The 26,787-nt window shown below is 43.7% G+C and overlaps 1 protein-coding gene across 1 annotated transcript in view; it reads right to left on the bottom strand.

Moving 5' to 3' along the window:
- The window catches only part of SND1 (staphylococcal nuclease and tudor domain containing 1), a 1,352,488-nt gene that overhangs the window by 1,312,418 nt on the left and 13,283 nt on the right, over positions 1-26,787 (bottom strand). Inside the window, exons 2-9 of the mRNA XM_033959404.1 lie at positions 20,974-21,123; positions 20,073-20,193; positions 18,834-18,912; positions 15,182-15,342; positions 13,784-13,875; positions 10,008-10,166; positions 8,853-8,959; positions 6,060-6,150 (exon numbers count right to left, since the gene is read on the bottom strand). Coding sequence (XP_033815295.1) covers positions 6,060-6,150; positions 8,853-8,959; positions 10,008-10,166; positions 13,784-13,875; positions 15,182-15,342; positions 18,834-18,912; positions 20,073-20,193; positions 20,974-21,123 — 960 coding nt within the window. The remainder of the gene's footprint in view (positions 1-6,059; positions 6,151-8,852; positions 8,960-10,007; positions 10,167-13,783; positions 13,876-15,181; positions 15,343-18,833; positions 18,913-20,072; positions 20,194-20,973; positions 21,124-26,787) is intronic.

Below are 26,787 nucleotides of genomic sequence, written 5' to 3'. Positions count from 1 at the left end.
AGCGCTGACGAGAGGCCCGAATGGGAACATGCAAGTAGGCCTCCAACAGATCGAGAGAAGTGAGAAACTCCCCCGGCTGAACCGCCAGAATGACCGACCGCAGAGTTTCCATGCGAAAAGAGGGAATCTTGAGAGCCCTGTTGACCCCCTTCAAATCCAGGATGGGCCGAAAGGTCCCCTCCTTCTTGGGCACCACAAAGTAAATGGAGTACCTGCCGGTGCCCCACTCCGGAGGGGGCACTGGAACAACTGCCTTGAGATCTAGCAAGCGCTGAAGGGTCTGGCGAAAAGCCTGCGTCTTGTGGCCTCCAGTACAGCCCAGGATAGGGCTTGGAAGAAATCCTGATGACCACAACAAACAGTACCTTAGCGTGTGACCCGGCCTGGAGTCACCCTGCAGGATTGGGGTTTTCAGCAGTCATGAAATTTGTATCAAAAACCATGAAAATAAAGTCTCAACAATTGGGTATGGTAAATAAATAGTTTGCTTTACTTAAATCCTCAAAACAGGTAAGTAATGCCTTCCACAATTTAGGCACAACAGTCAGGATTCCAAACAGCATTCAAGTAACAAAAACCAAAAACTGCCAAAAAGGCAAAGAAAATAAAGCAGTCACAATTAACTCTTAACTTTCTCTTTATGCTGCTTCCTAAGTCTCACAAATTTCTGAGACCTTAGTTCACTGCAGCGCTTATTCTGCCTGCTGCAAAGCAGATATTTCACTTGATCCAAACAAAACAGTTCAGCATTCAGTTTTACCTTAATTTCCAGTTCATTGAAGAAAAAAAAAAAAGGTAAGAAAGCCTCTGGCAATCAGTGCATGGTAGCCAGGAACAAGAGAGAGTATTAGGTTTTGCAAAAATACAGACCTACAAGTAGGCTTCAAATTCCCTCCCAGCTGGAAGCAAAACTTCTCCCCACTCTCTCAAAGCTTTCTCACAAAAAAACAGCATTCAAAAGAAAACACAGCACACAAACAGTTCCCAAAACACACTCACTGTTTGTGGCTCACAGTCAAGTTCACCTGCATTGGTTCAGGCAAATTATCCTCAAAGCCAGCACAATTCTCCTGGAAGTCCATAGATTCTTCATCCAGGTGAGACGAATCCTCTGTCTGTTCAACCTCAGACAACTCCATAGGTTGGGGCCAGTCGCCCCTGTTTGGCTCGGTAGGATCCCTAGGGAGACAAAGCTTCAGCTTCCTCCCTAACCGGCTTGCTGGTCTGAATGCCACTGCTGGCTTATCTACCTTAGGGGCGTGCCCTGTTCTAGGTGAGTCAGCCGAAGCCCAGGGACCTCTAGAGCTCCCCCGATGGTGACTTACACACAATTCACCCATTTCATCTCCAGCTAAGTATGGCTCCTCCTGGTGGACAGTGACATTATCCCTTAACATACCCTCTTGGGAGATCCTGGAATCTTTCTTCCGGGGTTTTATTTTTACCCTAGCTGGGACCTTGACAGGGAGACTACCTGGCTGGTCACAGTCTTCCAAGGAGTCTGACATGGAGAGGTTAGGAAAAGGTCCGGCAGAGAGTGGGCGAACTCCAGGGCATAACCGTCCCGCACCACCTCTAGGACCCACTGATCGGACGTGATCTCGGCCCATTTGGGGAAAAAGTCGCGCAGCCGGGCCCCCACCGGAACCAAAGGGGGCGCCGGCAAGGAGTCATTGTGCAGGAAGGGAAGCGGGGGAACCGGCGGGGGATTCCCTGCCCCCCGACGAGCCCCCCGAAAGGGCTGCATGCGCTGGAAGAACTGACCCCGGGAAAACCCCGGAGCCGGGAAAGCAGCCCCACGCCCAGGGCGATACTTGCGAAACTCCCGCAAACGCCCCCGGCAGTGCCACCCTGAGACGCAGGGCGGGCACGGTCCTCAGGCAGACGGGGCACCTTTGAGTCCGTCAGAGTCTGAAGCAACTTATCTAATTCCTCCCCAAACAAAAAAGACCCCGGAAGGGAAATTTAGTAAGCTTAGCTTTGGACGCAGCATCCGCCGACCAAGCGCGCAGCCACGCCAAAGGCCATAGACTTAGCCGAGATCCGCACCAAGTCGTAAAGAGCATCTGAGAGGAACGAGGCAGCCATCTCAATCTTCACCACCTCCTGATCCACCAAAGACCAGTCATCAGACTCCCGATCCAGGACACGCTCAGCCCACCGAAACACGGCGCGAGCCACCAGCCCCCCACAAATAGCCGCCTGGACCCCAAAGGCAGAGACCTGAAAATTTTGCTTAAGAATGTTCTCCAACTTGCGCTCCTCAGAGTCCCGCAAGGCAGAATCGCCCTCAACAGGCACGGTATGCCGCTTAGAAATCACCGAGACCACCGCGTCTACGACTGGCGATGTTAAAGTAGCCCGATCCCCCTCTGGGATGGGATACAAACGAGCCATGACGCGCGCCAAAAGAAACGGCGTCTCCGGCGTTTTCCACTGTTCCAGTACAATATCCCGAATATCCTGATGCATGGGAAAAGAGCAGGAAACGGTTCGGATCCCCCGAAGCAGAGGGTCCCCCACACGTGGAGTCTCCGGCAGCGCATCCTCAAAACGCAACACCGAAGAAACCTGTTGAATCAGGTCTGGTGCCTCTTCGCCGGAGGACGGGAAACCCGACAACCCGCCGCCAGCGGCCGTCCCCTCGAGAGGGTCCTGGAAATCCTCAAAAGGGTCCAGGTCCTCATCCAAACCGACACGCTCCTCAGACCATAAATCCTCGTCCCAAGACACCCGCGGACGCTTGGACAAGGGAGGAGGAGGAGGGGACGCCACAACAGACGAGAGAGGCAAAGCCGCAGGGAGCGCGGAGGAAACCCCACTCTCCGAAACCCCCTGGGCGCATCCGGGACCCCCAACCGCCTGAAAATAGGCTCTGCACAAAGAAAAAAAAGAAATCAGGGGAAAAAACCCCCGAGGGTCCCAAGGGACTCCCTGCCACAGCAGGGGACCCAGCAGAAACCTGCCCCTGTTTTTCCAATACAGGGGGAAGGTCACCTGAGGTGGAAGACAAAATGGAGGGGGCCAGACTGTGAAAATGGCGACTTTCCCGCCAAAAATGCTCCCTTCATAGCCTGTAGCGGCTGAGAAGCCTGAACAGTCCCAGCCGCTAAAACAGGCAAGTCGGCATCAGCTGTCAAAAAATCAGCTGAGAGGGAATCCTTCGGGGAATCCCTCCGTGGGCGGTTGGGGAAGACCAGGCTTCCCCACTGCTCCCAGCCGACTCGCGAGGCACCATCGGCGGGGAGCTCTGGGCGCCTGCAGCCGCTGCCAACGGAGCTCCACCACATCACCGGGCCAAACTACCGAGTTCAGTCCGGCCGCGAGTGCCTCGCGGCTGGACCTAATTGCGTCCCACTCCCCCGGAGAAGGGCACAATTGCTCCATACGCGACCTAGCTAGAAACAAAGTGCCGGTTAGATGAAAAAATACAGTAAAAAACATTAAACTGACAGGGAAGCAACCCTGCAGACCGGCACTACCTCAGGATTTTTTTTTTTTTTTTTTACAGAACAGACTCCACAGGCTCTCGAAGCAATATGCCTTGCTTGATTTAGAGGGCAAGGCTTACTGCTGAGGCTCCTCTAGAAAAATGTGGGGAGGTGGAGGAAGTGGGGGGAGGGACCCCGCTCGAGACCCGCCGGGTTTGACACCCCCGAGGTCGGACGGACCCCCAAACAGGGCCCGCCCAAGCTCTGTCCAGCCAAAAACAGGGACTAGAAACCCCCTAAACAAATTCCAACAGCCCTACCAAGGGAGATGGGTACAGATCACTCAACACCTGCTGGAGACTGAAAGAAGATTGAGGTAAATAGAGAAGGGAGTATATTATATACTGTCCCACAGTTTTGTTTTCAGTCTCCACCTGCTGGTCATGATTGGATATATACCCATTTGTAAAGATTAACCTCTACTGGTCTGGAGAGTGCTAAAGAATGGCAGTATATCAAGTTTTAGATAAACAAACATACCTTCAAATCTCCCCTTTACAAATGTCACATACAACTGTAGAAGGTTTCAAGGTTTATTAAAAATTTGTTATACCCCTTAATCTGAAATTCAAAGCAGTGTACAGTAAAATTCATTGTCAGCATAGATGGTTAGATATAGCAAAAGCTGTCAACTTCCCTTTCCGATCAAAAGTATTAACAGAGCAAACCATGGCCCTCTAACACATGGGCTTCACGTTCCTTGTTTTCCACCCTAAACCTCAGTACAGTGGTTATCAGACATCATGGAAAAGCAAAACCTAGGTCAGGCCAAGGCCTATGCTTACAGAGATCTGGAAGATACCCTCATGCAGGGGTGTCAAACTCAAATCACATAAGGGGCTGAAATCTAAACACAGGCTAAGTTGCGGGCTGGATTTTTTATTAAGATACTTACCCCCTCCTTTGCCGACGCACAGCGTGGGCCCCAGCGCCTGCTCCAAACCTCACAAAACTTCTGTGAGCGTAGGATCAATTGCCGCTGCCAAAACCCACACTGCGCACCAGCAAAGGAGGGGGTTAGTTTTAGTAGAAGTATAGGGATACAATTGCTCCAACCTCACGCCGGCTACAAAATAAATTAAAAAACACTTTTCCTCTCTTTTAGGTCCTAGTTCATGCTTGCTGTCTTAACACCAGCTCTGGCAGGATACACATTTCAAATCTGACATATTGTAATCACAAAATTTAAAATAAAATTTCTTCTACCTTTTGTTGCCTGGTCATTTTGCTTTTAGTCTCAGTTTCTCTCTCTGATTTTGTCTATCTTCTAATTCTCTTTCCAGTGTCTGCTGTCCATTTTTTTTCTCCTCTTCTCTCTTTTCCAGTCCCTGCCTCCAACATATTGATTTTTCCCTTTCAACTTTTTTTCATTTCTGCCTCTGTCCACTCAAATCTTGCCCTCTCTCATCTTTCTCCTTTTTAAATTCCCATCTCCAGATCCAACTTATCTCCCCTTTCTCTTCCCAACTGACCCCCATCCCATCTCTCCCCCTGTCTGCCAGCCTCCCTCCAGGTCCTCCATTTATCACTTTCTCTTCCCAACGGTTCTCCCTTCAAGAATATTTTTCCCTCTTTCTCCACACTACCCCAGGTCCAACCTCTCTCCCTTCATCTTGCTCTCTTCACAGCCCAGCTAGCCTTTCCCTCCAGCGCCGATCCCTCTCTCCTCACAGCCCGGCATGTCTTCCCTCCGGCGCCCGTCCGTTGTCACTGCCAAGCTGAGGAGTCTGCCGGCCTCAGCGATTCTGCAGTGTTGTACATGGCTCCCCCTCCTGCTTTTCGCCTGCCACGGTCTGTCTCCAATGACGAGCAACTTCCTGTTTCCGTCTGGGTGGACCGTGGCAGACAGAAGGCAGTAGGGGGAGCCATGGACAACACTGCCGAATTGCTGACGAAGCCGACAGACTTTCTTGCGTGACGGCAATGTCAGACCGGCACGGGAAGGAAGACACGCTGGCCTCAGAGAGAGAAGTTCAGGAGCATTGCCACAGGCCACATAAAAAGGCCAGGCAGGCCTTGTGTTTGACACATGTGCCCTAATGCATGGGCCTCCAGACAGCCGGAAATGTTGCTTATGGTTTCAGATTCCAACTCTGGTTCGGCATTGGAAGTCCAAAAGGAGGAAACTGCAGAATCAAAAAATACATAGGTGTGTGCTGGCTGAGGGCTGAAGAGACTCCTGCAGTACTGCTCATGTACCAGGTGTCATCTCTGGAGTATATGTTCACCACATGCCTATCAGCTGTTGAGAGGAGAATCCACCAAGTTTGTTAAAAATTTGTTATACTACCAAATCAGACTTCTAGGTGATGTACACCCAATAAAAAAGGGTAAAGTAAAATAAAATACAATTAATACAGGACATTGTTTCATTTAACAAAGGACGAACAGGACAGACTAACTAGGACTTGAGGAAGGCAGAAGTACATTATTTATAACAAAGAAGGGGGAAAACATAAGTATGTAGGTCATAGAAACTGAATTATAAGTTCCTGGTCTAAAAGCATTCAGTTTTAGGCAGGAACACTAGTGTGTCCAACCTGATTCAGCACTGGACAAGGCACTTACCTTTGCTACGAACTGCTTGTCCTTCTGGTCCAGGTTAGCTGTTGGAGCCACATAATCCCTCCAGATCCGTACCTTACGCTCCTTGGCATACCTGATCATAACAGAAAAAGGCTGTCACAAAATCTGGCCCAAACAAAACCTTCCATTAAAGGTCAATCAGATGCCATCATTGAAGAGCAGAAATGTCCTACTGGTGAAAAGCAATAGGTTGAGAACTGGGAAAGCTATAATATAAATCCTGCTTCTGCCGCAGTCATTCCTTATCTTAGATCGGGGGTGTCAAAGTCCCTCCTCAAGGGCCACAATCCAGTCGGGTTTTCAGGATTTCCCCAATGAATATGCATGAGATCTATTTGCATGCACTGCTTTCATTGTATGCTAATAGATTTCATGAATATTTATTGGGAAAATTCTGAAAACCTGACTGGATTGCGGCCCTCGAGGAGGGACTTTGCACCCCTGTCTTAGATCATCAATTAATGTATGCTCTTTGGGGCAGGTACTTACCATATACAGCACTACATATATTCAATAGCACTATGAAAGCAGTATTTATATTGATCACAGGATGAGTCTTATTTACCCTCAAGAGGGTAAAGCATAAAAATTAACTTCAAGGGGATTTGGGGTGAATTAAAATATTTCTAACATAGCTGACACATTAAAAGGAACTTCACAAGCCCCCACTATTTTAGTCCAACTCTCCTCTGCATCTGCAGTTAGGTGAATCTGAATAGTGGGAGCCCAGAAAGGTCATTTCCAGTTGCTGCATTTCAAAGCAATCAGCCAACTTCACCTATATCTCGGATATGGCTATTATGGCAAGAGTTAATGGAACATTATCCCATATAACACGGGACAAACAAGACAATTACACCAAAAGCATCTTGCCAATTAGAGTACTCATTTGTGAATCAAAACATGGCCTTGTCAAGTCACTAGAAAGCAGTTGGAAAAAAAGCATTTGGCTTCAACTGTAGACTAGTGAGGACAGGTTAGCTTATTCCTAGACCTTTTCAGCAATGATGGGGAAGAAAAATCTCAGTGAATTTGAAAGATGTACCAAGCCAAATTGACACGTTAAAAAGTGATAAAATCACCTGGACCGGATATTATACATCCCAGGGTACTGAAAGCACTGAATCAAATTGCTGACCTGCCGTTCGTGGCTGTAGCCTAACACTTAAACCATCTCTAGTACCTTAAGATTGGAGGGTTGCCAACATTACACTGATTTTTAAAAAAGTTTCCAGGGGAGATTTGGGAAATTGCAGACTAGTAAGCCTGCAGTGTCGGGCAAAACTGCGGAAACTATTATAAAAAAATAAAATTGTGGAACACAGCCAAACATGATTTAATGGGACAGAGTCCACATGGGTTTTGCCAGAGGAGATCTTGCCTCACCAATTTGCTTGACTTATTTGAAGGTGTGAACATGTGCAAACATGTGCATAAAAGTGAGCCAGTTGATGCAGTGTATCAAGATTTTGTGAAAGGTTTTCGGAAAGTTCCTCATGAGAGGCTCCTCAGAAAATTAAAGCGTCATGGGATAGGAGGCAATGTTCAGTTGTGGATCAGGAATCCATTATCGTAGAGAAAACGGAGGGTAAATAACTATTTTTCTCAAGGGAGGAAGATAAATATTGGGACTGGTGCTTATTTATAAATGATCTGAAATTTGGGATGAGTGAGGCGATTAAATTCCATCTGCCATTTGGATGCCCAGTTTTCCAATTTCCTAAGGTCTGCATGCATTTTAACAACTTTAAAACAGTTTAGTGTCATCTCCAAATTTAATGTGGACAAATGCAAAGTGATGCACGTTGGAAAGAATAGCCCAAATCAGTTACCAGATGCTAGGGTCCATATTGGGGGTAAGATCTGGGTGTCATTGTAGACAATATTTTGAAACCTTTCACTCAATGTGCGGTGGTGGCCAAAAAAGCAAACAAGGCGCTAAGAATTAAAAAAGGAATGGTTAATAAGACTAAGAATGTTATAATGCCTCTATTGCTCCATGGTGTGGCCTCACCTTGAGTATTGCATTCAATTCTGGGTGTCTCATCTCAAGAAAAGATATTGCAGAACTAGAAAAGGTTCAAAGAAGAGTGACCAAGATGATAAAGGGGATGGAGCTCCTCTCATATGAAAAAGTTAGGGATAAAAAGGTTAGGGCTCTTCAGCTTTGAAAAGAGACGGCTGAGGGGGAGATACGATTGAAGTGTACAAAATACTGAGTGGTGTAGAACAGGTACAAGTGGACTGAATTTTTACTCCGTCAAACGAATATCCAGCCTATCTTTGGCTGGGTCAATCTTAGCCAGATAAGTCAATATTAAATGCTGGCTGGCTCAATCTTAGCCAGATAAGTTAATATTAAATGCTGGCTGGCTAAGTCATAGCTGCCAAAGAGACCTGCTTTTTGCACGGCCTGATTTGGCCACTAAACTTGGCCAATCAATGCTTAAAATTGACAGCTATCATGCAATACAGACAGCCAAGTTTAAGTCGCTAACCGCTGATATTCAATGAAGATAACCAGCTATCTCTCATCCAATATTAGCAGTTAACCGGTTAAACACTAATCCACCAGAAGCCATTCCTGGGCAGTTAAGTAGTGATGAATGTCAGGTCCGCTGTTTTTAGCCAATTAGATTTCTCTATGGTGAAGTATATTTTATGCCGTAATTTTAATCAAGCTTAAACTACCTGCATATCATATTTTGCACTCATGAGGATGGGGAAGCTCCCTCCACCCCACACACCCTGGCGAGGGCTCAGTGACAGTGTTACCTTTCAGCTGCCCGTAGTTTCTCTGCTCCCTGGGTGTACACTGCAATCGACCAGTCCACACATCGGGCAAAGCCTTCCTTAAGCAGCAGTTCTGTGATATTACCATTCTGGAATAAAAAGGATAATGAACATTTACCTATCTATTGCATTATGCTATCATTCCAGTTTCATTTCTGCCACTGCCTTAATCCCTCAACCATACTAAGATTATCAAAGCTTAAAAGGTTTAAAGATTGAGGGAAGGGGGTGGGTAAAGGCTGCCAATAGTGGAGGTAAGCTCATGACACGATACCAGAGAACAGGCTTTTTAGATCTCACAATATGAAATGTGTTTATACCTCTTAACCAACCAAAGCCTTGATCAAATGAGGAAATGTTTTGTTCAAAATTAAGAATCAGCAACCTTCTGGCCTTAAAGCCATCAGTACAAAAGATGTTTTCTTTAGCTGCAATTCTCTCCTTACCACAAGAGGGCATGTCTTATCTTCATCAGACAGAACCCACACAGTCTGCAAATTTGCATTGATCTGTGCAATTTAAGGGTATGAAAAGCTTTAAATCAGCTTTTAAGATTATTTTTTTCCCTGTTCTAATGTTTTTGTTGGATACACAGTCTTGGCCAATTTGATGGCTTTGTAAGCTGCAGTGCGAGAGAGGAACAATGTTCATTTGGTGTTTCATGGAAGATTTCCACTTCCTGGGTCAGGTGTAGAAAAACTCATCTAAAACTTCTGAACTGGCAGCACCAATAAACCCTGCCCAGCACTGCATATTCTACTTGCAGGAACATATCCAACTAGCTGATCTCTGTACTTGGAAAATCACCATTTGGAATTTTGAGCAGAGCAGACCGTGATGAAACTTGGAAAGCAATGCCGACATCACTCTGCTGCAGCTCAGCTCAGAGGCTACGAGTTCTCCTATACACGAGCTAAGCAACAGGCCGAAGCCCACTGTTCAAAGGGAAAGATTAATTAAATTTCAACTAGTGTCTAATCGTCTGCATTTTGTATTTAAACAGAAACCCATTATTTTAATCGCAAGTAAGCTGAAATTCTAAAAACTGTACAGGAAGCCTAAGACAGCTCCTTCCCCCAAGCCTACCACAACCTCCCAAGTCCCTTCATCCCAAAAATGCCACAGGGAACCACTTGCCGGGTGGAGAATGGTGCCAAGAACATTCTGGTTGTGGCAGCTCTCTAGGACAATCTGAACGTCCCTCTGCAGCAGCCGGGACTCTGTGAAGAACTTGGCCTCGGCAGCAAACGGCTCGGGTGTTTCTGTGCCATCAGCTTCCCGTTTGAAAGTTGGACACTGCAGGTTAAAAGGAGAACAGAAGCAAGGAATATGGAACATACAATTTTAAGTGCTTGGATGTGTTCCAATTTGTTCCAGCACTAGCTAAGGTGCAGGTTTCTAGTAGACAAACATATTCCACCAATTCTACGAGTTTCAAAAAGCATAGATTTATTAATTTAAGAAAGATATGCTATATTATGGAAATTAAGGACCATCAAGAAGTTTATTGATGTGGAATCCTTTTGGTTACTGTTCCAATCTTTGGTACTATCAGCTTTGGACTATTGTAATATAGTTTATTTAGGGCTACCGAAGACGACTTTACAAAGACTTCGATTGGTCCAGAATGCTGCTGTGCGCTTGATTTTTGGTGTCAAAAAAAATGTGACCATGTCAACCTTGTTACCATTGGGGGCGAGAGTGTTCTTTAAGTTTGGGTGTATATGTTGTAAGGCACTTTTCGGAGTACTGCCATTCTATCTGATTTCTTACTTGAAATTGTCTTGTTCAACAAAAGGTACCAGAAATTCAGGTATTTTCGTCTTCCCCACCCCAAGGTCCTGCCGTTATAAAACTTTTCTAGACAGGACATTGGAGTATCAGGCCGGGAAGATGAATTCCTGGTTACACCCACTGATCGCTCAAACTTACTCTTATTTCACATTTAGGAAAGTTTTAAGAACACATTTGATAAACCAGAATATTGATTTTAATTGTAATGAGTTTTTATCATTTTTCTTCATTTTCTAATTTTAAAATCTATCTTAAATTGTATTTTAACTGAAGTTGAATTAGATTACTATAGAACAGCTGCAAGATTTAGAATTCCTGCAGGAATTAGATTATTGTAGAATTGATGCAGGATGCACTTTTAACAAAATGCTTGTCTCATTAGTTCTTAGGATATTTTAAACTGTACTTTAGTCTTCGCAGTTTTTGATTGTTTGATTATTTTTTTGTGAAATTGTATTTTTTCACAATTGTTCAGTTTTTATTCTTGTTTGTGAACCGCCTAGAACTATTGGTGGGGCGGTATATAAGAAAATAAATTACTATTACATTATTATTATTATTACATTGGCTGCCAGTTGCTTTTTGTATTAAGTGTTTGTGTATAGTGTTGATTTATAAGTCGATTAGACAACTGGTTAGAAGGGACTTGGGCACTGCATGTTCCATTGGTCAAGCAAATTCATGGGGTTGAAACCCATAATGGAGCCCTTTCCTTAGTGCCAAGGCTGAAGCAAAATGTTTGCACATTTAGAAACAGCTGAAACATTTTGCTCAGGTGATTGCACCCTCCTGGGTAGATGACTATTACCTAATAGGATCATAGGTTTTTTAGGCTAGTGGCAGAAAGCAAGATGAAAGATTGGAAAAACATTGTGTTATGTTTTATTCTCAGACAGCAGATAATATCCTGGTTTGGTATGATGACCGATGACCAATATTGTTTTATGGTTTTATACATTTTCCTTTTTGGTTATGTATATTTGCTCTCCATTAGATCGGTGGATTGGTGGGTTACCGCATGTTCAATGAAGGGATGTCATAGAAATTGATAGAACTGCCTTCAAGGACCCTACAGCCCTTAGGTTTTCAGCATATTCACCATGAATATGTAGTAAGAATAAATTTGCATATCTTGAAGACAATGCATCCATATTTATCTAATACATATTCATGGTGGATGTGTTGAAAGCCTGATTAGTTGTGGGGTCCTCAGGACAGGTTTGGGAATCCCTGGGCTAAAATTTCAACCACTGGCTGGTATTTACCACTTTCATATAGCAAATACTAGTAAACTCTGCAGCAAAGAGCTAGCTAGCCATACAGAATAGGATAACACAAATCATTTAATAAACTACTAACTTATGATAAGCAAATGTCTTTCATAGTCTACAACAGTTTTCTTCAACCGCCAATCTGTGGACCAGTGCCGGTCTGCATAAATTTCCTGCCGGTCCACAGGGCCAGCACATGCATCGGGCCCCAGACAGTGTTCTTCAGCTGCAGGTCCACGGTGCGGTGTTGTCTTCGGGCCCACTCCCTCTTCCTCAGTGCTGCAGTGCACAAAGCCGTGGGCAGAGGCTCCTACACGCGTCCTGCACATGAACCGGAAGCCTTCTCTCTGACGTCGCAACGTCAGAGGGAAAGCTTCCAGATGAGGCACGGGACGTACGAGGAGCCGCTGCCCATGGCTTTATGCACTGCAGCACTGAGGAAGAGGGAGCTGGTTTGAAGATAACACTGGAGGGGGGGGGGCATAAAATGGCAAGGCGGGAGCAGGCCAGAAGGCAAGGCACAGCATAGAGGGAGGGAGACAACGGTAAGGAGAATGATTTCATTTTTTTATTTAGTGATTGATTTACATCTGCAGTCTGTTCAGGAAGAAATGCATTTTGTTTCTTTTCCTCTGGGGTTGTACTACATGCAGAGTCTTGCATCTTACGGTTTTTGTTTGTGTATATTAATACTTTTAGCTTTTGGTCCCGTATTTGCATGGAATTATCTGTGTTCTGGTAGGAATGAATATTGAAAAGCATACAGTGTTGCTTTGTGTAGTTTAATTTTGTGGTTAACCATTTTGTGTTAATACGATTATATTGTGCTTGAATATATGAAAAATGAATGGAAAAAATGTTATTGCAATTAGTACTATTATGGGGCGGGGTCTGGCCCACGATTTAGCCCAGTATTCTTCAACTCAAAATTATTATTTTATTTCCGCAGTCCATAGGTGTCAAAAGGTTGAAGAACACTGGTCTACAACACTTATTCTTACAGCATTTATTCTAGTGTATAAAACTCACTCCTCTGGTTTTCAGATTTGAATATATGCAGCCTTTCATCCAATGAGAAGCCCAAGGTTTTACAACCATTCTACTTAAGACCTTACAGACGATGACCCTAAGGTGGGGTCACAAGGAGCAATATTTTCTGAAGATAAAACAATGCTCATATTGAAAAAGCTAGGGGACAGGGATCAAGGATTTGCTTCTCTCAGAGGAAAAAAAAAGTGTGCAAGACCCCTCAGAAGCTCCCACATTATCCTTGAAAGGACATGCCTAGGGGCTACAACTAGAAAAACAGTATGAGACAAAAGGGCGGCCCACAAGAACTGGATCCAGACCATTTTAGGAGTTGGGAAAAGCTGCGAATGTGTGGATACTTCCTGATGTGCTTTACCCAAGAAAAAAAGGAAGCCATTATTTTTGTTTTTAGCATTGGGTGCGAGTTTTTTTTTGTTGTTTTTAAAATCAACTGAAGATTTTTTTCTGAAGAATCATCAATCTCTTGTAGTGCCTCGACTGAGGTGGGGTTACAGACCGTCATGGTTATTGACTTTTTGTTGGGTGCCCTGACCCCTTAAAGAGTATATTTCTTGTTTTGGTATTGACATTTTCAGCCCGATTTTCTTACGACTTCCCCCCCCCCCTCTATCTTTGAAGATTAAACTATGCTATATTTGTTCGTTCCCTATATCTTTTCTTCATACACACACACATATATATATATATAATTTGATTGATCAATACCTAATTTACAGTTTATGCTTGTAAACTAAAACAATTCAATTTTTTTTTTTAAGGGCAGCTCACAGCCTTGACAAGACACGGGATTAAACTCACCTTGATACCAGACAGCATAACGGTCACCAGGTAGTACTCAGGAAGGAGTAGAGCTCGTACAACACTACCATCTCTCACATGTTCGATCATTGCTGTGTACACAGGAATGTACATGAATTATACATCTGCCATTAACAGCCACAGAAATATAAGCAGAGCCCCCTCAGCAGTACCAGCTATGCAAGATGCTGCATCCTTTATAATGCAAAGTTCTACTGCAGCTTGTCAGGGAGGAAAAGAGCAAAGCATCCAAGTCCCAGTAAAATGTTTGGACTGCCCTGGCAAACGGGAACCCTATTAGGATGGGTGACCAAGATAAACAGGAGCTCTCAACTTTGCTTCAGTCCTCCAATGTTCCCTGCTTTCATCATGCCCATAGCCAGGACTTGACAAGTTCTTTTTTGATCTAGGAGCCAGCCCACAAACTTAGCAGCTATAGTCTATGACAGCTGTCATAAACTCAAACCCTTTGCAAAGCTACATTTTGGATTTGTAGGTACTTGGAGGGCCTCAGAAAACAAATAGGTTAATGTCTTAAAGAAATGATCATTTTGCAAGAGATAAAACTCTTTATAGTTTATAAATCTTTCCTTTTGGCTAAGTCTTAATATTGTAATTTATAGCTAAAAAGACATGATCAAAAAACTGTTTTATTTTACTTTTGTGATTAGGATAAACATACTGAGGGCCTCAAAGTAGTACCTGGCAAGCCAGCATGTGACTCCCCCCCCCATGGGCCGCAAGTTTGAGACAACTGGTCTGACATCTCATTCCTCTCCCAGTGCCCTACTGCTCCAACCCAAGCTGAACAGTAGGAAGAACTTCCTCTCAGAGGATTGAGGTACACAGGTACAAAATTCCAGGTTTATATGGACATGATTTGAGCATACTGTGCAAAAGACATTATGAACTTGAATGGGGAAAATTTTTCTGATTAATGGTGGGGTGCCAAGATACACGTAGTGCATTGAACATTGCAACATGTAAAGGCAGCACAACTGAAATCTTTTCCTCCCCTAGAGTTGAGAAAGTGTTTGTGATGGTTATCAGGCTTAAATCTGTGGGGCTGGTGATTTTTCACATTTGTTAATTCTTGCCAAATTTGGAATTAATAGCCGCCAAGCTTAGCAATGGCAAATGTCATATGCCAAGTTAAATATGTTCAAAGGAAATTATAGAAGTGTTTTCTACAAATTTTTTAGCACTTGATCACTCAGTCTTTGCACTCAAAGTTGATTAAGTTGATAAGGCATATCAACTGCTCTTTGGCCGATTATTCAAACTGATAAACACAGCACTCAAAACTTTTGCCCAAGGTTAATCCAGCAGCCTACAGGGATGTGCTCTTTTGAAGCCCCCCTGGCTGCTGCCTTTCCCTCTTCAGTGTGGAGCACTCACCATTTACCGGCTTCTGGTGAAGGGAGTCCACGAAGTGCCTGGTGTTTTCTATTGTATACTTGAGGTCTCGGATGGTGTGAGAACCCGTCCCTTCGCTCCATATCCCCTTTTTGGCTACCTTGGCCTGCTCTTCCAGTTCTGCCAACCTGGTTTGCTCGGGCCTGAGAGAGAAACATATGGAACTTGGAGACTACTTTATGAAGACCCATCAACTCTTGGTTAAAAACATACTGTAACATTCTTCAAAACCCCAACCTCCTCCCCTTCCTGTCCATTATTAAAAGTAGAATGCCAGTTGAAAAAAAAAAAAAACCACTGCTGTAACTTCTGATCCCACTATATTTTACATATACTGGCACCTCTCTAATATCAGCAAAACATTTATTAAAATTACTACCTCGAGTATGCAAAATCAAATTAGATTCGTACAATGGGGATCTACAGAGTTCTCTAGTCAGCCTATTTAAACATGCAAGCAGACTTCTGCACTTAGTTGATGGATTGTTGATTGAAAGCAACAGCTGACTACTCTTCCAGTATAAACAAGCTTCCACAGAAATGGCTTTGGAGGAGCGTGTGGCGCAGTGGTTAGATCTACAGCCTCAGCACCCTGGGGTTGTGGGTTCAAACCCTGCACTGCTCCTTGTGACCCTGGGCAAATCACTCAGTCCTCCATAGCCCCAGGTACGTTAGATAGATTGTGAGCCCACCGGGACAGATAGGGAAAATGCTTGAGTACCTGATTGTAAAAACCGCTTAGATAACCTTGATAGGCAGTATATAAAATCTAAATAAACTTGAAACTTGCTTTCAACCACAAGAGTAGGCTATTCCTCGTCTAGAGAGTATCCAACTTGTGGAGTTGGTTGATAAAAATGTTATCAGACTCCTGCTTCAAAATAAAAACTTACATTTAACATTATGTTATATCACATATTATCCTGATCTAAAATACTGGTAAATATAAAGTTTTATCCTGAAATTGTTAAAAGATGTTAGCCTGGTGGTTACACTGCTTTACTATCAACCCGTTAGCTTTGAGATGTTGTTCTATGCCAAGAATTAGATTTAATTTGAGGACATCCATGGAGAATCTAACTGCGGCGATTCTTTTTCCAAGGACAAATTCTTCAAAAATTTATTTAAAATATTAAGGCTACAGCGTTTTCATTTTTTTTTTATTATTATTATTTTATAAATTTTTCTAAGCATAAACATCTTGTACAGAAAAGTACGATCAAAGCACTTCTAATTTAAATTAACTTTCAATCTGAAAAGTAATTCACTCAAATTATTAAAGGAAAAGAAAAAAATCAGCTTCCCTTGATCACACACCAGTCCTCTAAATTAAATGAGATCCAAGATTTAAAGAGTAGCTTAATTAAATTCAAACAATTATAAAGAAGCACATTAACTACTACTAAACAGAGAACTAATTATCAATAGGTGCTGTTACTTCATTCTCAAGGCGTTTCATTGAGATAAATCTTATTGAGATAAATCTTATCAAATGAGATGGATCTACAAATATTTCAAAGAATGATATCTAACTATACATTTACATGGTATCTTAAAAAGAAAAAAAAAACCAATTTGAGTCACTCTAGGTTTCAAGTTTAGGAATTCTCTTCTTTTTTGAGTTTCTCTAGAGACATCTAGGAAAATTTGAATATGGAAACCCAGGAAATCTTTGGATCTGTTCTTGAAATAAAGATTTAGGGTCCAGTCCTTATCTGGAGCCAGAGCCACAGTCAACAAAAAAGTGGCTGGTGTAGCCACTTCTCTATCCGATTGTTCCAATATAGCGGAAATATCCAACGGATGTTCCTGAGGCTCCTCGACTTTTTCTTTTTGAAGAGTTTGAGATTTAACTGGAAGGTAATAATCCCTTACAAGGGGAGGTAGAGAGTTTTCAGGTATCTTAAGAATCTCCATAAAATATCGTTTTATCATATCTCGAGGGGGGAAATTGATAGAATCTTAGGAAAGTTTACAATCCGCAAGTTAATAGCCCGAGTATTGTTCTCCAGAGCTTCCAATTTCCTCCTCATAATTAAGTTATCTTTAACCAGTCGGTCTTGATTTTGTTTAACAGTTATTAATTCTTTATTGGTTTCCTGCTTTAACAAAGTTAAATCTTGTTTTACAGAGTTAATTTCTTTTTTCTGTACTTTTATTTCTCTATCCAAATTTTTTATTTGAGGATTTAAAGTAGAGAATGACACGGTGACAAAATTCATCACCATTCCGTCCCCCCGATAACCGCAGGAAATAATCCCATGTCATTTTCTAGTGTCTATTTCAACCTCAGTCCTTCTACACCAGCATTCTTCAAAGCAAAGCTTGAGGGTCAGTGGTTGTGCCCAATTATACTCTGATTCTTCCCTCTCTCCTTAAAGAATGACATGAAGATGGTTGGGGACGGGAACGGTGATGAATTTTGTCACCGTGTCATTCTCTAATTTAAAGTATTCCCCAAATTCACCATCAAATCCCAAAGAGCTTCTAGTATGACTTGTGGAGGTTTAACCACTGAGAATAAATGTGTTTGTGTGGTTAGAGTCTGTTCTTGGCACTGGTTTACCTCAATGAAGCCTCGTCATTCTTCAGCCCTAGATGTCCCGGTCGCAGGATCATGTAATGAGTAATTCTCTGAGGTGTTCCATTCAGCGAGCCCTCCAACATACTAGCCTCTAGAGAAGAGAGTACTTCCTGTCCGGCTGCACTCTAATCTCGCGGTGAGCTGGCTGCCTGCGGCTGGAGTGGTGGTGTCCGTACGTCAGGGCTCAAAGAGATGTCGAGCCCTAAGGTAGTCGCCGCAGCGCTACTCTCTGGCAGCATTCCCAAAGGGCATGTCCCTGGCGATTCCTGTTCTCGTTGCAGTCGCCGTAAAAACTCATCGATTGTAGCCGATGGGGGTACCGAATGTCGGGAGGCAGCACCAGCGCTTTTCCCCCTTCTTTTCGGCATCTTATCCAAGGTAAAGATACAAAGTTGAAGGCGTCCGAGCAGCAGTTAGCTAACGGCAGCCATCTTGGATCTTTATCCAGCGTTTTCATTTTGACAGCATTTTTTGTTCAGGTTTTGTTCAAAAATTTTATTGTCGATTAGTCTTTTTTTTTATACATAAAAAGCAATATCTTTTGTTTCTGTACTTAAATTTATCTTAGATTTCGCATAGAAGTTAAGAGTTAGACAGTAAAAAAATAAAGGAGTCGGAGGCAAAGATCTGGTGTACTGACAACACAGCGAAGCTACTGACAGATGCCATGGATTTTTTTCACAAACTTATCTTTGACAAAGGCAGTGTTTCTCAACTCGGTCCTGGAGTCCCCCCTTGCCAGTCAGGCTATCCACAGTGAATATGCACAAACTTCTCCATTCTATGCAAATTTCTTTCATGCATATTCATTGTGGATATCCTGAAAACCTGACTGCCAAGGGGATACTCCAGGACCGAGTTGAGAAACACTGGACTAAGGCATCTCTTTGTAATTTTTGGTTTTAGAATAAAAGGTATCCATAAATGAGAGGAAGATCCTTAAATACTTGTCCTTCTACCCTCAACACCTCACCCAAGATATCTAATGGAATAATTTTGTTTCCCCCCTGAAATTTAAAATGCATTGACAAGGGTAAGAAGGTAACTTACGTTGTGGCTCTGACTCCTTCTCTCCGGGAGGCCAGCCCTTCTGCTACCAAAGACTCTGCAATGTTCTCCCCCGATGTGTCTGTGGAAGAACAACCCACTGAATTATACAAGAGAACAGAGCGACTGACCAAAAAAAAAAAAATAAATCAATGGCCTCAATCTGTATGCAGGAATATTTTGTTGTGGTCAAAATCACTTAACTCGTGGGAGTGTGTGGTGCAGTGGTTAAGAGCTACAGCCTCAGGACCCTGAGGTTGTGGATTCAAATCCTGCACTGCTCCTTGTGACCCTGCTCTTTGTGCTCCAGGTACATTAGATAGAGTGGGAGCCTGCCGGGACACTTAGGGAATAATGCTCAAGTACCTGAATAATTTGTAATCCACATAGAATTGTAGGATAGGCGGAATATATATTTTTTTAAAACAACTCTTATTGTCAGAATAAGTTAAAACACCCAGATTCCACAGCAAGCACTGAATCCATGCAAAAATGTATACATTTTCACCCATGGAGCACAAGATAAACCAGCGAGATGTAAGCTCTACACTGCCCTCCAGATTTTCTCTTTGGTTGAGCAGCGATACTGATATAGCCGGACAACATGAAATAATGAGCATACCCATTTATTCATTCAATTTTCTATACCGTTCTCCCCAAAGAGCTCAACAGTTGACAAATTCATTCAAGTACTGAAGCATTTTTCCCTGACTGTCCCTTGTGGGCTCACCATGTACTTGGGGCAATGTAGGATTAAGTGACTTGTCCAAAAGGGGTACAAAAAGGAGGCGAAATAGAACAGACTGCTCTCCCTTCTGCTGAAAACAATAATAATAATAACTATTCTTCTATACCGCCACAATCTTGGGACTTCTAGGCAGTTTACAATCAAGAGAGCTGGACATTCAGCGAATTACAATATGCAGATAGTCAGAGGAAATACAGAGTACAGAGACTTTAAGAAAGCAAAATTATAGAAATACAATTTGTGGTGCAAGAGTATAAGATATACAGTTTGGTAAATAATGTCTGAGAGGACCTGTTTGGAATAGGCCACACATTTCTGTAAAAATACAGCGAAAAATTAAGGTATGATAAAGATAACAGTTTATATGTATCACAGTACCGTGAAATTCTATGCGGGCTTAAGAGGGGAGAGAGGAAAAGGGTAGGAGGTCGGGAGGACCGTTATTGAGGAGAGAGAGAGAGAGAAGAGCGGGTTAGTTATGACTCACCACTTACCTTTACCCAGGTAAACCATTCCATATTCTCGCCCCTGTGGGGTCTTGTACTCTACTGTGAAGCAGACCTCTTTTCCAATGAGCTTCTTCCGTAAGAACTCACGAGCAGGGAACCCCCAAGGCTAAAGTGGCAAGATATAAGTCTTTATTTTTAAAAAAAGAGCAGTTTTATTTCTTAGAATTTTCTATAATTCACATTCCAATTTGAGAAGGATTTTTTTTTTTAATTCTTTCTTCCTTCTTCCTTATATAGTGTGTAAGTGCAACTGTCCTGTTTATGTTGGTGCTCTATTTCTTTCACTGGGCTTGATGTACTTCGGTCTGTCTCAGTGTGGCAACTCATGTTATGTTAAGTATAGATCAATCAAGTCATTGTGACATCACTGATGAGTTTGGCTCTTAGGCACTGGTGGAATGAGGCATTATGACATCGCAATCTGAGCTGTAGAATGTCGCTACTCTTTGGGTTTCTACCAGGTACTTGAGATCTGAGTTAACCACTGTTGGAAATAGGATACTGGGCTTCATAGACCTATCTATCCCAGTATAGCAGCTTTTATGTTAATTGAGAAAGGAGGCAGGGGAGTGAGTTAGTCGTTGCACTTACATACATTCCACCTCTTCAAGGATGAGCCCGAAGTGGTTTGCAAAATGAAGAAATAAGTTCAAGCTAACAGTTTAAAGTAAAACCATGCCTTGTCCAAAATCAAATATCTTCAAATTATGGCAGGATATCATGTATGAATAGGACTGACGGATAGAGACCAGAAGGGAATTCCAGAACGAGACACTGATAAGACAAAGATTCTTCCAATATCTTTTGATAGTGGACCACTTTAAAAAGAGGGAAATAGCAGCAGTCCTTTGAGCCTGCATTTGCTAGTGGTGGAATTAGGTCTCACCTCATCTGGGGTATCCTTAGACTCTGGCTGAGCAGCCACGGCACGGCGGGCAAGGTTTCCAGCTCTGATGTTGCTGAGGTTAATCTGTCTCTCCGGAGGCGGCCCACCACGAGGCTGACCACGGACAATAATGGCACAGCCTGAGAGAACCTGCAGGAAAAATAGGATGTTTAACTGAGGGACTTGTTCCAAGTACCCCCACCAATACCCCACTATGCCAAAAATAGTATGCTTAATATTTAAGAATTTGACTACCCCAAGTCAGACCTGTCACATGGGAACAATAGAGAAACATAGAAATAGACGGCAGATAAGGGCCTTGGCCCATCTAGTCTGCCCACCCCAATGACCCTCCCCTACCTTTCTCTGTGAATAGATCCCACGGGTCTATCCCATTTGACCTTAAAATCAGGCACGCTGCTGGCCTCAATAACCTGAATAAATAAATAGAAAATTTTTGTTCTACCTTTGTCTTCTCTGGTTTCTGCTTTCCTCATCTTCTTGTTACTCTCTTCCTTCCGTCCACTGTCTGCCGTCTCTCTGCCCCTCCCTATATGGCATCTTCTCTCCTTCTATGCCCCTTCCAGAAACTGTATGCCTCCCCCTTCCATCTCTCTTTTCACCCCCATTGGTCTGGCATCTCTCTCCTCTCCTTCCCTCTCCCACACCTCTCTTCTGCAATCCCTTTCTTCCCTCATTTTCCTTTTCAATTTATTTTCTGCATCCATCTAGATTACGTTCTTACTACCCTCTCATCAATTTCCTTTTTTACAGCTCGCCACCTCTTTCCCTCACCTTTCCAGTATTTCCCTAACTCAATCCTTTTCCCCCATCATCTGCCCTCTTCTCTCTCCCCACTTCCATCATCTGCCCCTACTTCCATCATCTGCCCTCTTCTCTCTCCCCTTTCTCCTCACTTCCATCATCTGCCCCCTTCTCTCAAGCTCTCCATCCACCACAGGCCCATCTTTCTCCCTTCCTCACCTTTCTGATTTTGGCAACAAGATCTGCAACCCCCCCCCCCCCTTCGCGATGACTCTTAAGATCAGCAACGGGCCTCCTTATACCCCTGGCATCAACAGAACTTCAGATCGGCAACGTGGTGCTCAGTCAAAAACGGAAACAGGAAGCTGAGTCAGAGAGAAGCTTTTGACGTGAGCACTAGAGAATAACACGGGGAAAAAATCTGTCCCTGTCACTGCACTGTCCCCTTCACTGCCCCGTCACCGCCCCGTCAATACATCTTCTATTAAAATTCTTAAAGGATCTGTATGTACCAATCCTGAACCTTCCGTGGTGGTCATTACCACAGAAAAACAGTATGTGCCAAAGTGTTGGACCTACAGGAACTAGGGAAGGGAATAGTCGAGCACAGCAGCAATGTTGGATTTGGGGACAGAAAGACTATGGGGGCTGGTGGAAGGCAGCTGCAGCAGGAATGGAAGCGGTGGTGGGCTAGGAGGGGGCACTGCGAGGGACACCAGCAACTCTAGTGCTGACCCAGTTCTTGCACTGACCCCTTGCACTCCAATTGCTGATGCTCTATCAGGTGAAATTCGTCCTACGCCCACAAAACACACTGTATGCTTCTCAACATTCATTCCTACCAGAATATAGATAACCCCTATGCAAATATGGGACCAAAAACTAAAAGTACTAATATATTTTTAAAAACCCCATAAGATTCAATATTCTGCATGCAGTACAACCCCCAGATAAAAAGAAACAAATGTATTTCTTCCTGAGCAGTGCAAAAGATAGGCAGATTAAAATGCTCAAAATTGACACAATTCAAACACTAACTTGAAAATAAAACCATTCTCCCCTACCTTTGTTATCTCCCTCCCTCCATGCTGTGCCTCCCTCTGGCAGGTGTCTAACCTTCTGGCTGGCTCCAACCTGGACATTTTATGTGGCCTGTGGTCCCAAAGCCCCCCCCCCCCAGTGTCATCTTGTGGCCGGCTCCCTCCTCCTCACAGCCGCAGTGTGCACGGAGCCCTATACAGCGGCTCCTCGTGCGTCCTGCACCTGAACCCTTCTTTCCGACATCGCAACGTCAGAGGAAATGCTTCTGGATGAGGTGTAGGATGTGCGAGGCTCCGTGCACACTATGGCTGTGAGGAGGAGGGAGCCGGCCATAAGGTAAATCTGGGGGCATCGGACCGCGGGCCACTTGAAACGACCAGGCAGGCCGGTTATGGCTCTCGGGCCTTGAGTTTGACACCTATGCTCTGGATGGACAGGATATACAAAAGTTGTCCCAGAAATCTAGGGCGGAACTCTGTGTTGGCTCGTTACACTGAGGACCCAAAGGTGAAGTCCTTGCTTGTTGCTACATCTGCCCACAGAGAAGCCATGCTTCTAGTCAAATGCGCCTTACAGAGACTGGTGACCGTTTTCCACAGGCAATATATGCTGATGAAATGGAACTGCAGTGAGCACAAAAAACTGGCCAGTTCGGAACTCATTAGTAACCTCAAGATATTGTATGAGGACTCTCCTCGCATCCAATTTTTTCCAGAATCCAGCCCTTCTTTGATCCTGTGGACTGGAGAATTGGAAATTTTACTTCCTGATTGACATGGAAGTCCAAAACAACCTTCAGTAAAAAGGAGAGAACTGTGCAAATAGAAACTCAGGCCTCTGTGATCTAGAGAAAAGGCTCTCTGCAAGAAGTAGCCTATAGTTCTGAGACTTCTTGCTGAAGTAATGGCCATAAGAAAAAACATCTGAGCGTAAGATCCAAAGACGCTTCCTTAAGAGGCTTGTATGGAGCCTGACCGAGGCCTTGCAAAATCACATTAAGGTTTCATAATGGAAACGGATGTTTTACCAGTGATCTGAGCTGTAGCGCCTCTTTTAGGAATCTGGCTAAGTGCGAATGATATGCTAAGGAAGCTTTATACTCTCAAGCCCTGAAACAAGAAGTCCCACCACTTGGAATCTGAGGAATGCCACTAAGAGAAATGCTTAAGAGAAAAGCTACCACCACCAAAATCAGAGCAGAGAATGGCTCCACCTTCTCCTTAATGTTCCTTAATGCACCAGTGCTGAAATGTTTCCCATGCCTTAGTATAAGTAGAGACCATAGTAGGCTTTGTGGCTCTGATAAGAGTAGCAATCACTACCTCTGAGCATCCTTTGTGCAATAATGCCACGTGCTCAAAAGCCACACTGTAAGATCCACATCTTCTATTGACCACTGGCGCCTGTGAAGGTAGGTCCAGCTCTACTCACATTCTGAGACCTATGCTCTTCTGAAGATGCACCAGATCTGCATAGCACCTGAGAGCTCCATCCCTGCCAGTTTTGAGGCAAAACAAGGTGGTTTGAAGGTTCTGGGAAATCCAGGATGGCTGTCACAGCAACGTTTTGGCACAAAAAAACAGCTTAACTAAAATTTTAAAAAAATTCTGAAAAAGGGATTTTGGAAGTGGGGAACCATAAAGGAAGGGACAGAAACCTTTAAAAATAGCTTTTTAAAACACCCTCCCCCCAATTTTCCTCATAGGCTGTAACAGCCTTACTCACTGTGAACTGTGCTGGAGATGTGCTGTAGCCAGCCTCAGCTCTTAAAGTAACTGGATCTGAGAGAAGAAGTCACTGTCTCAATGTGACTGTTCCTCCAATGCTGAAATCTTTTGGCTGATCAAACCCTTGCAGACTTGCACATGCAAAAGGAAGGCAAAATGCAATGGGCACCCTGAAGAGCCCTGCTGAGCCCCCTAAGGATGCCTGAGAGCCTGCACTCAAGCCCGTGACCCAGTAAGCAAGCAAAGTTTCTATGGGACCAGACCCCAAGCTCCACAAAAATTTCTGCAGGCTGGCTAACAGGTAGCACAGAGGGATTGGCCTGTCAGCTGCAGACCTCAGTCTGCTTCTGTTCCATGCAGGCAGAGTTTGACCTACAATCTGGGGAACTCACTGAAAGCTTCCAAAAAAGGTCAAAAAGACTGAAAATAAATATACAGAGCATAACAGAAGGAAAAACTGAAGAGGGCAACAGAACCCTCTGATGTATAAGGTGTTTAAAAAAGGATTGGATTCCTTCTACACAGCTCGCGGGCATCTGTCCAGAATGACACACCTATTGCACTAGAATATAATTTTGAATGTATACAGTTATTTAGCTCTTTCTTGGAGGAGCAGACAATATTGAAAACAAATCAAGCTACTGCCTGGGTCTGGTTTCTTCATGGATGGCTGCCAGTTTATTGGCATTAAATGTTAGACAACCTTGTGGATGGGTAGTGATTGCCTCCTGGTTCTTTGGTTTTGCAGTACAAAGGATAATCTATCCTTGTGCATAATCTTGGTGTCTTGTTGGATGACAGATATTTGACATTTATTAAGCACAGATTCAGTCAACTCCATGGCCTTTTGTAAACTGTGGCTTTCATGTCTGCTCCGTCTTGCTGCCCATATTTAGTTCCTGGTGTTAGTCTCCCAACTACTACAATGTTCTCTACTTGCTAAGAATGCTTCATTGGCTATTCAGTTCAAATGCTCATGTGTTTTTAAACTTCTCTATGGAATATTTGATCCTTTGGTCCCTTTACACTGGAATACTCTCAGATCCTGCTACCTGAGGAATAAACAGATATATAAATGATCGTTCCCCTCTTTCAAGGGAATTAAATCTGTTGGGAAGCTTAGTCAGTCCCTTGCTTTCAAGTTGGGAGAGATTTGGAATGGACTTCTTGTTAGATTGATAGGTCAGCTACAACGATTTTATAAAGTCTTAAAAAACAACTTTGCTGTTTTCACAATATCTAAACGGTTTACCTATGGAATCAACTAATTGACAGCATTGTTAAGATCTAATCCCTTTTCTCTTACTTTTTATTTTCATGTGTATTCTGGTCTTAGACCACTTGTAAACCAAGTCGAGCTCCGAAGGGAGATAAGTGGTAGAAAACTGGAATGCTCTTCCGGAGTCTGTTATAGGGGAAAACACCCTCCAGGGTTTCAAGACAAAGTTGGACAAGCTCATGCTAAACTGGTGAGACTGGACCCATTTGGAGCACTGGTCTTGACCTAGGGGCCATCACGTTAGCGGACTGCTGGGCAGGATGGACCACTGGTCTGACCCAGCAGCGGCAATTCTTATGTTCTTATATAAACTGAAGAGTAGAATAGATTAGACTTGTGTCTATTAGCGTACATTTTGCGCTCCTTACGGCTAGACAAATACACGGCCACACATAACAGGATGTGGGGTTTGAGGATTTGAATGATGCCCATATTGTATATTTACAGCTGCTACTAATCATGTTTCACATCCATTTTAAGTCCTGCTGTTTGGTTTTTAAGGCCATAATTGAGGGGTATACTTGCTGAAAGACATAGGGTGCCCTATGTGCCCTCTGTATGGTAGGGCAGGCTTTGACTTGATACCTGTGCCCTCTGTATGGTAGGGCAGGCTTTGACTTGATACCTGTGCCCTCTGTATGGTAGGGCAGGCTTTGACTTGATACCTGTGCCCTTTGTATGGTAGGGCAGGCTTTGACTTGATACCTGTGCCCTTTGTATGGTAGGGCAGGCTTTGACTTGATACCTGTGCCCTTTGTATGGTAGGGCAGGCTTTGACTTGATACCTGTGCCCTTTGTATGGTAGGGCAGGCTTTGGCTTGAGCTATCACATTAGAGAATGACATGGACAAATTTTTCCCAGTCCCCGCAGGAACTCAATTTCCCCGTTCCCGTCCCATTCCTGTAAAACTCTGCCTTAACCGCACAGACCTCAAACATTTATGATTTTAAAATGTTTGAGGCTTGTGCAGATGAGGACAGAGCTTGCAGGAATGGGACAGG

The sequence above is a fragment of the Geotrypetes seraphini genome, chromosome 9, assembly GCF_902459505.1.
Source record: "Geotrypetes seraphini chromosome 9, aGeoSer1.1, whole genome shotgun sequence".
Taxonomy (NCBI): domain Eukaryota; kingdom Metazoa; phylum Chordata; class Amphibia; order Gymnophiona; family Dermophiidae; genus Geotrypetes; species Geotrypetes seraphini.
The sequence above is the reverse complement of the archived record's forward strand: the minus strand, read 5'-3'. Positions and strand labels throughout refer to the sequence as shown.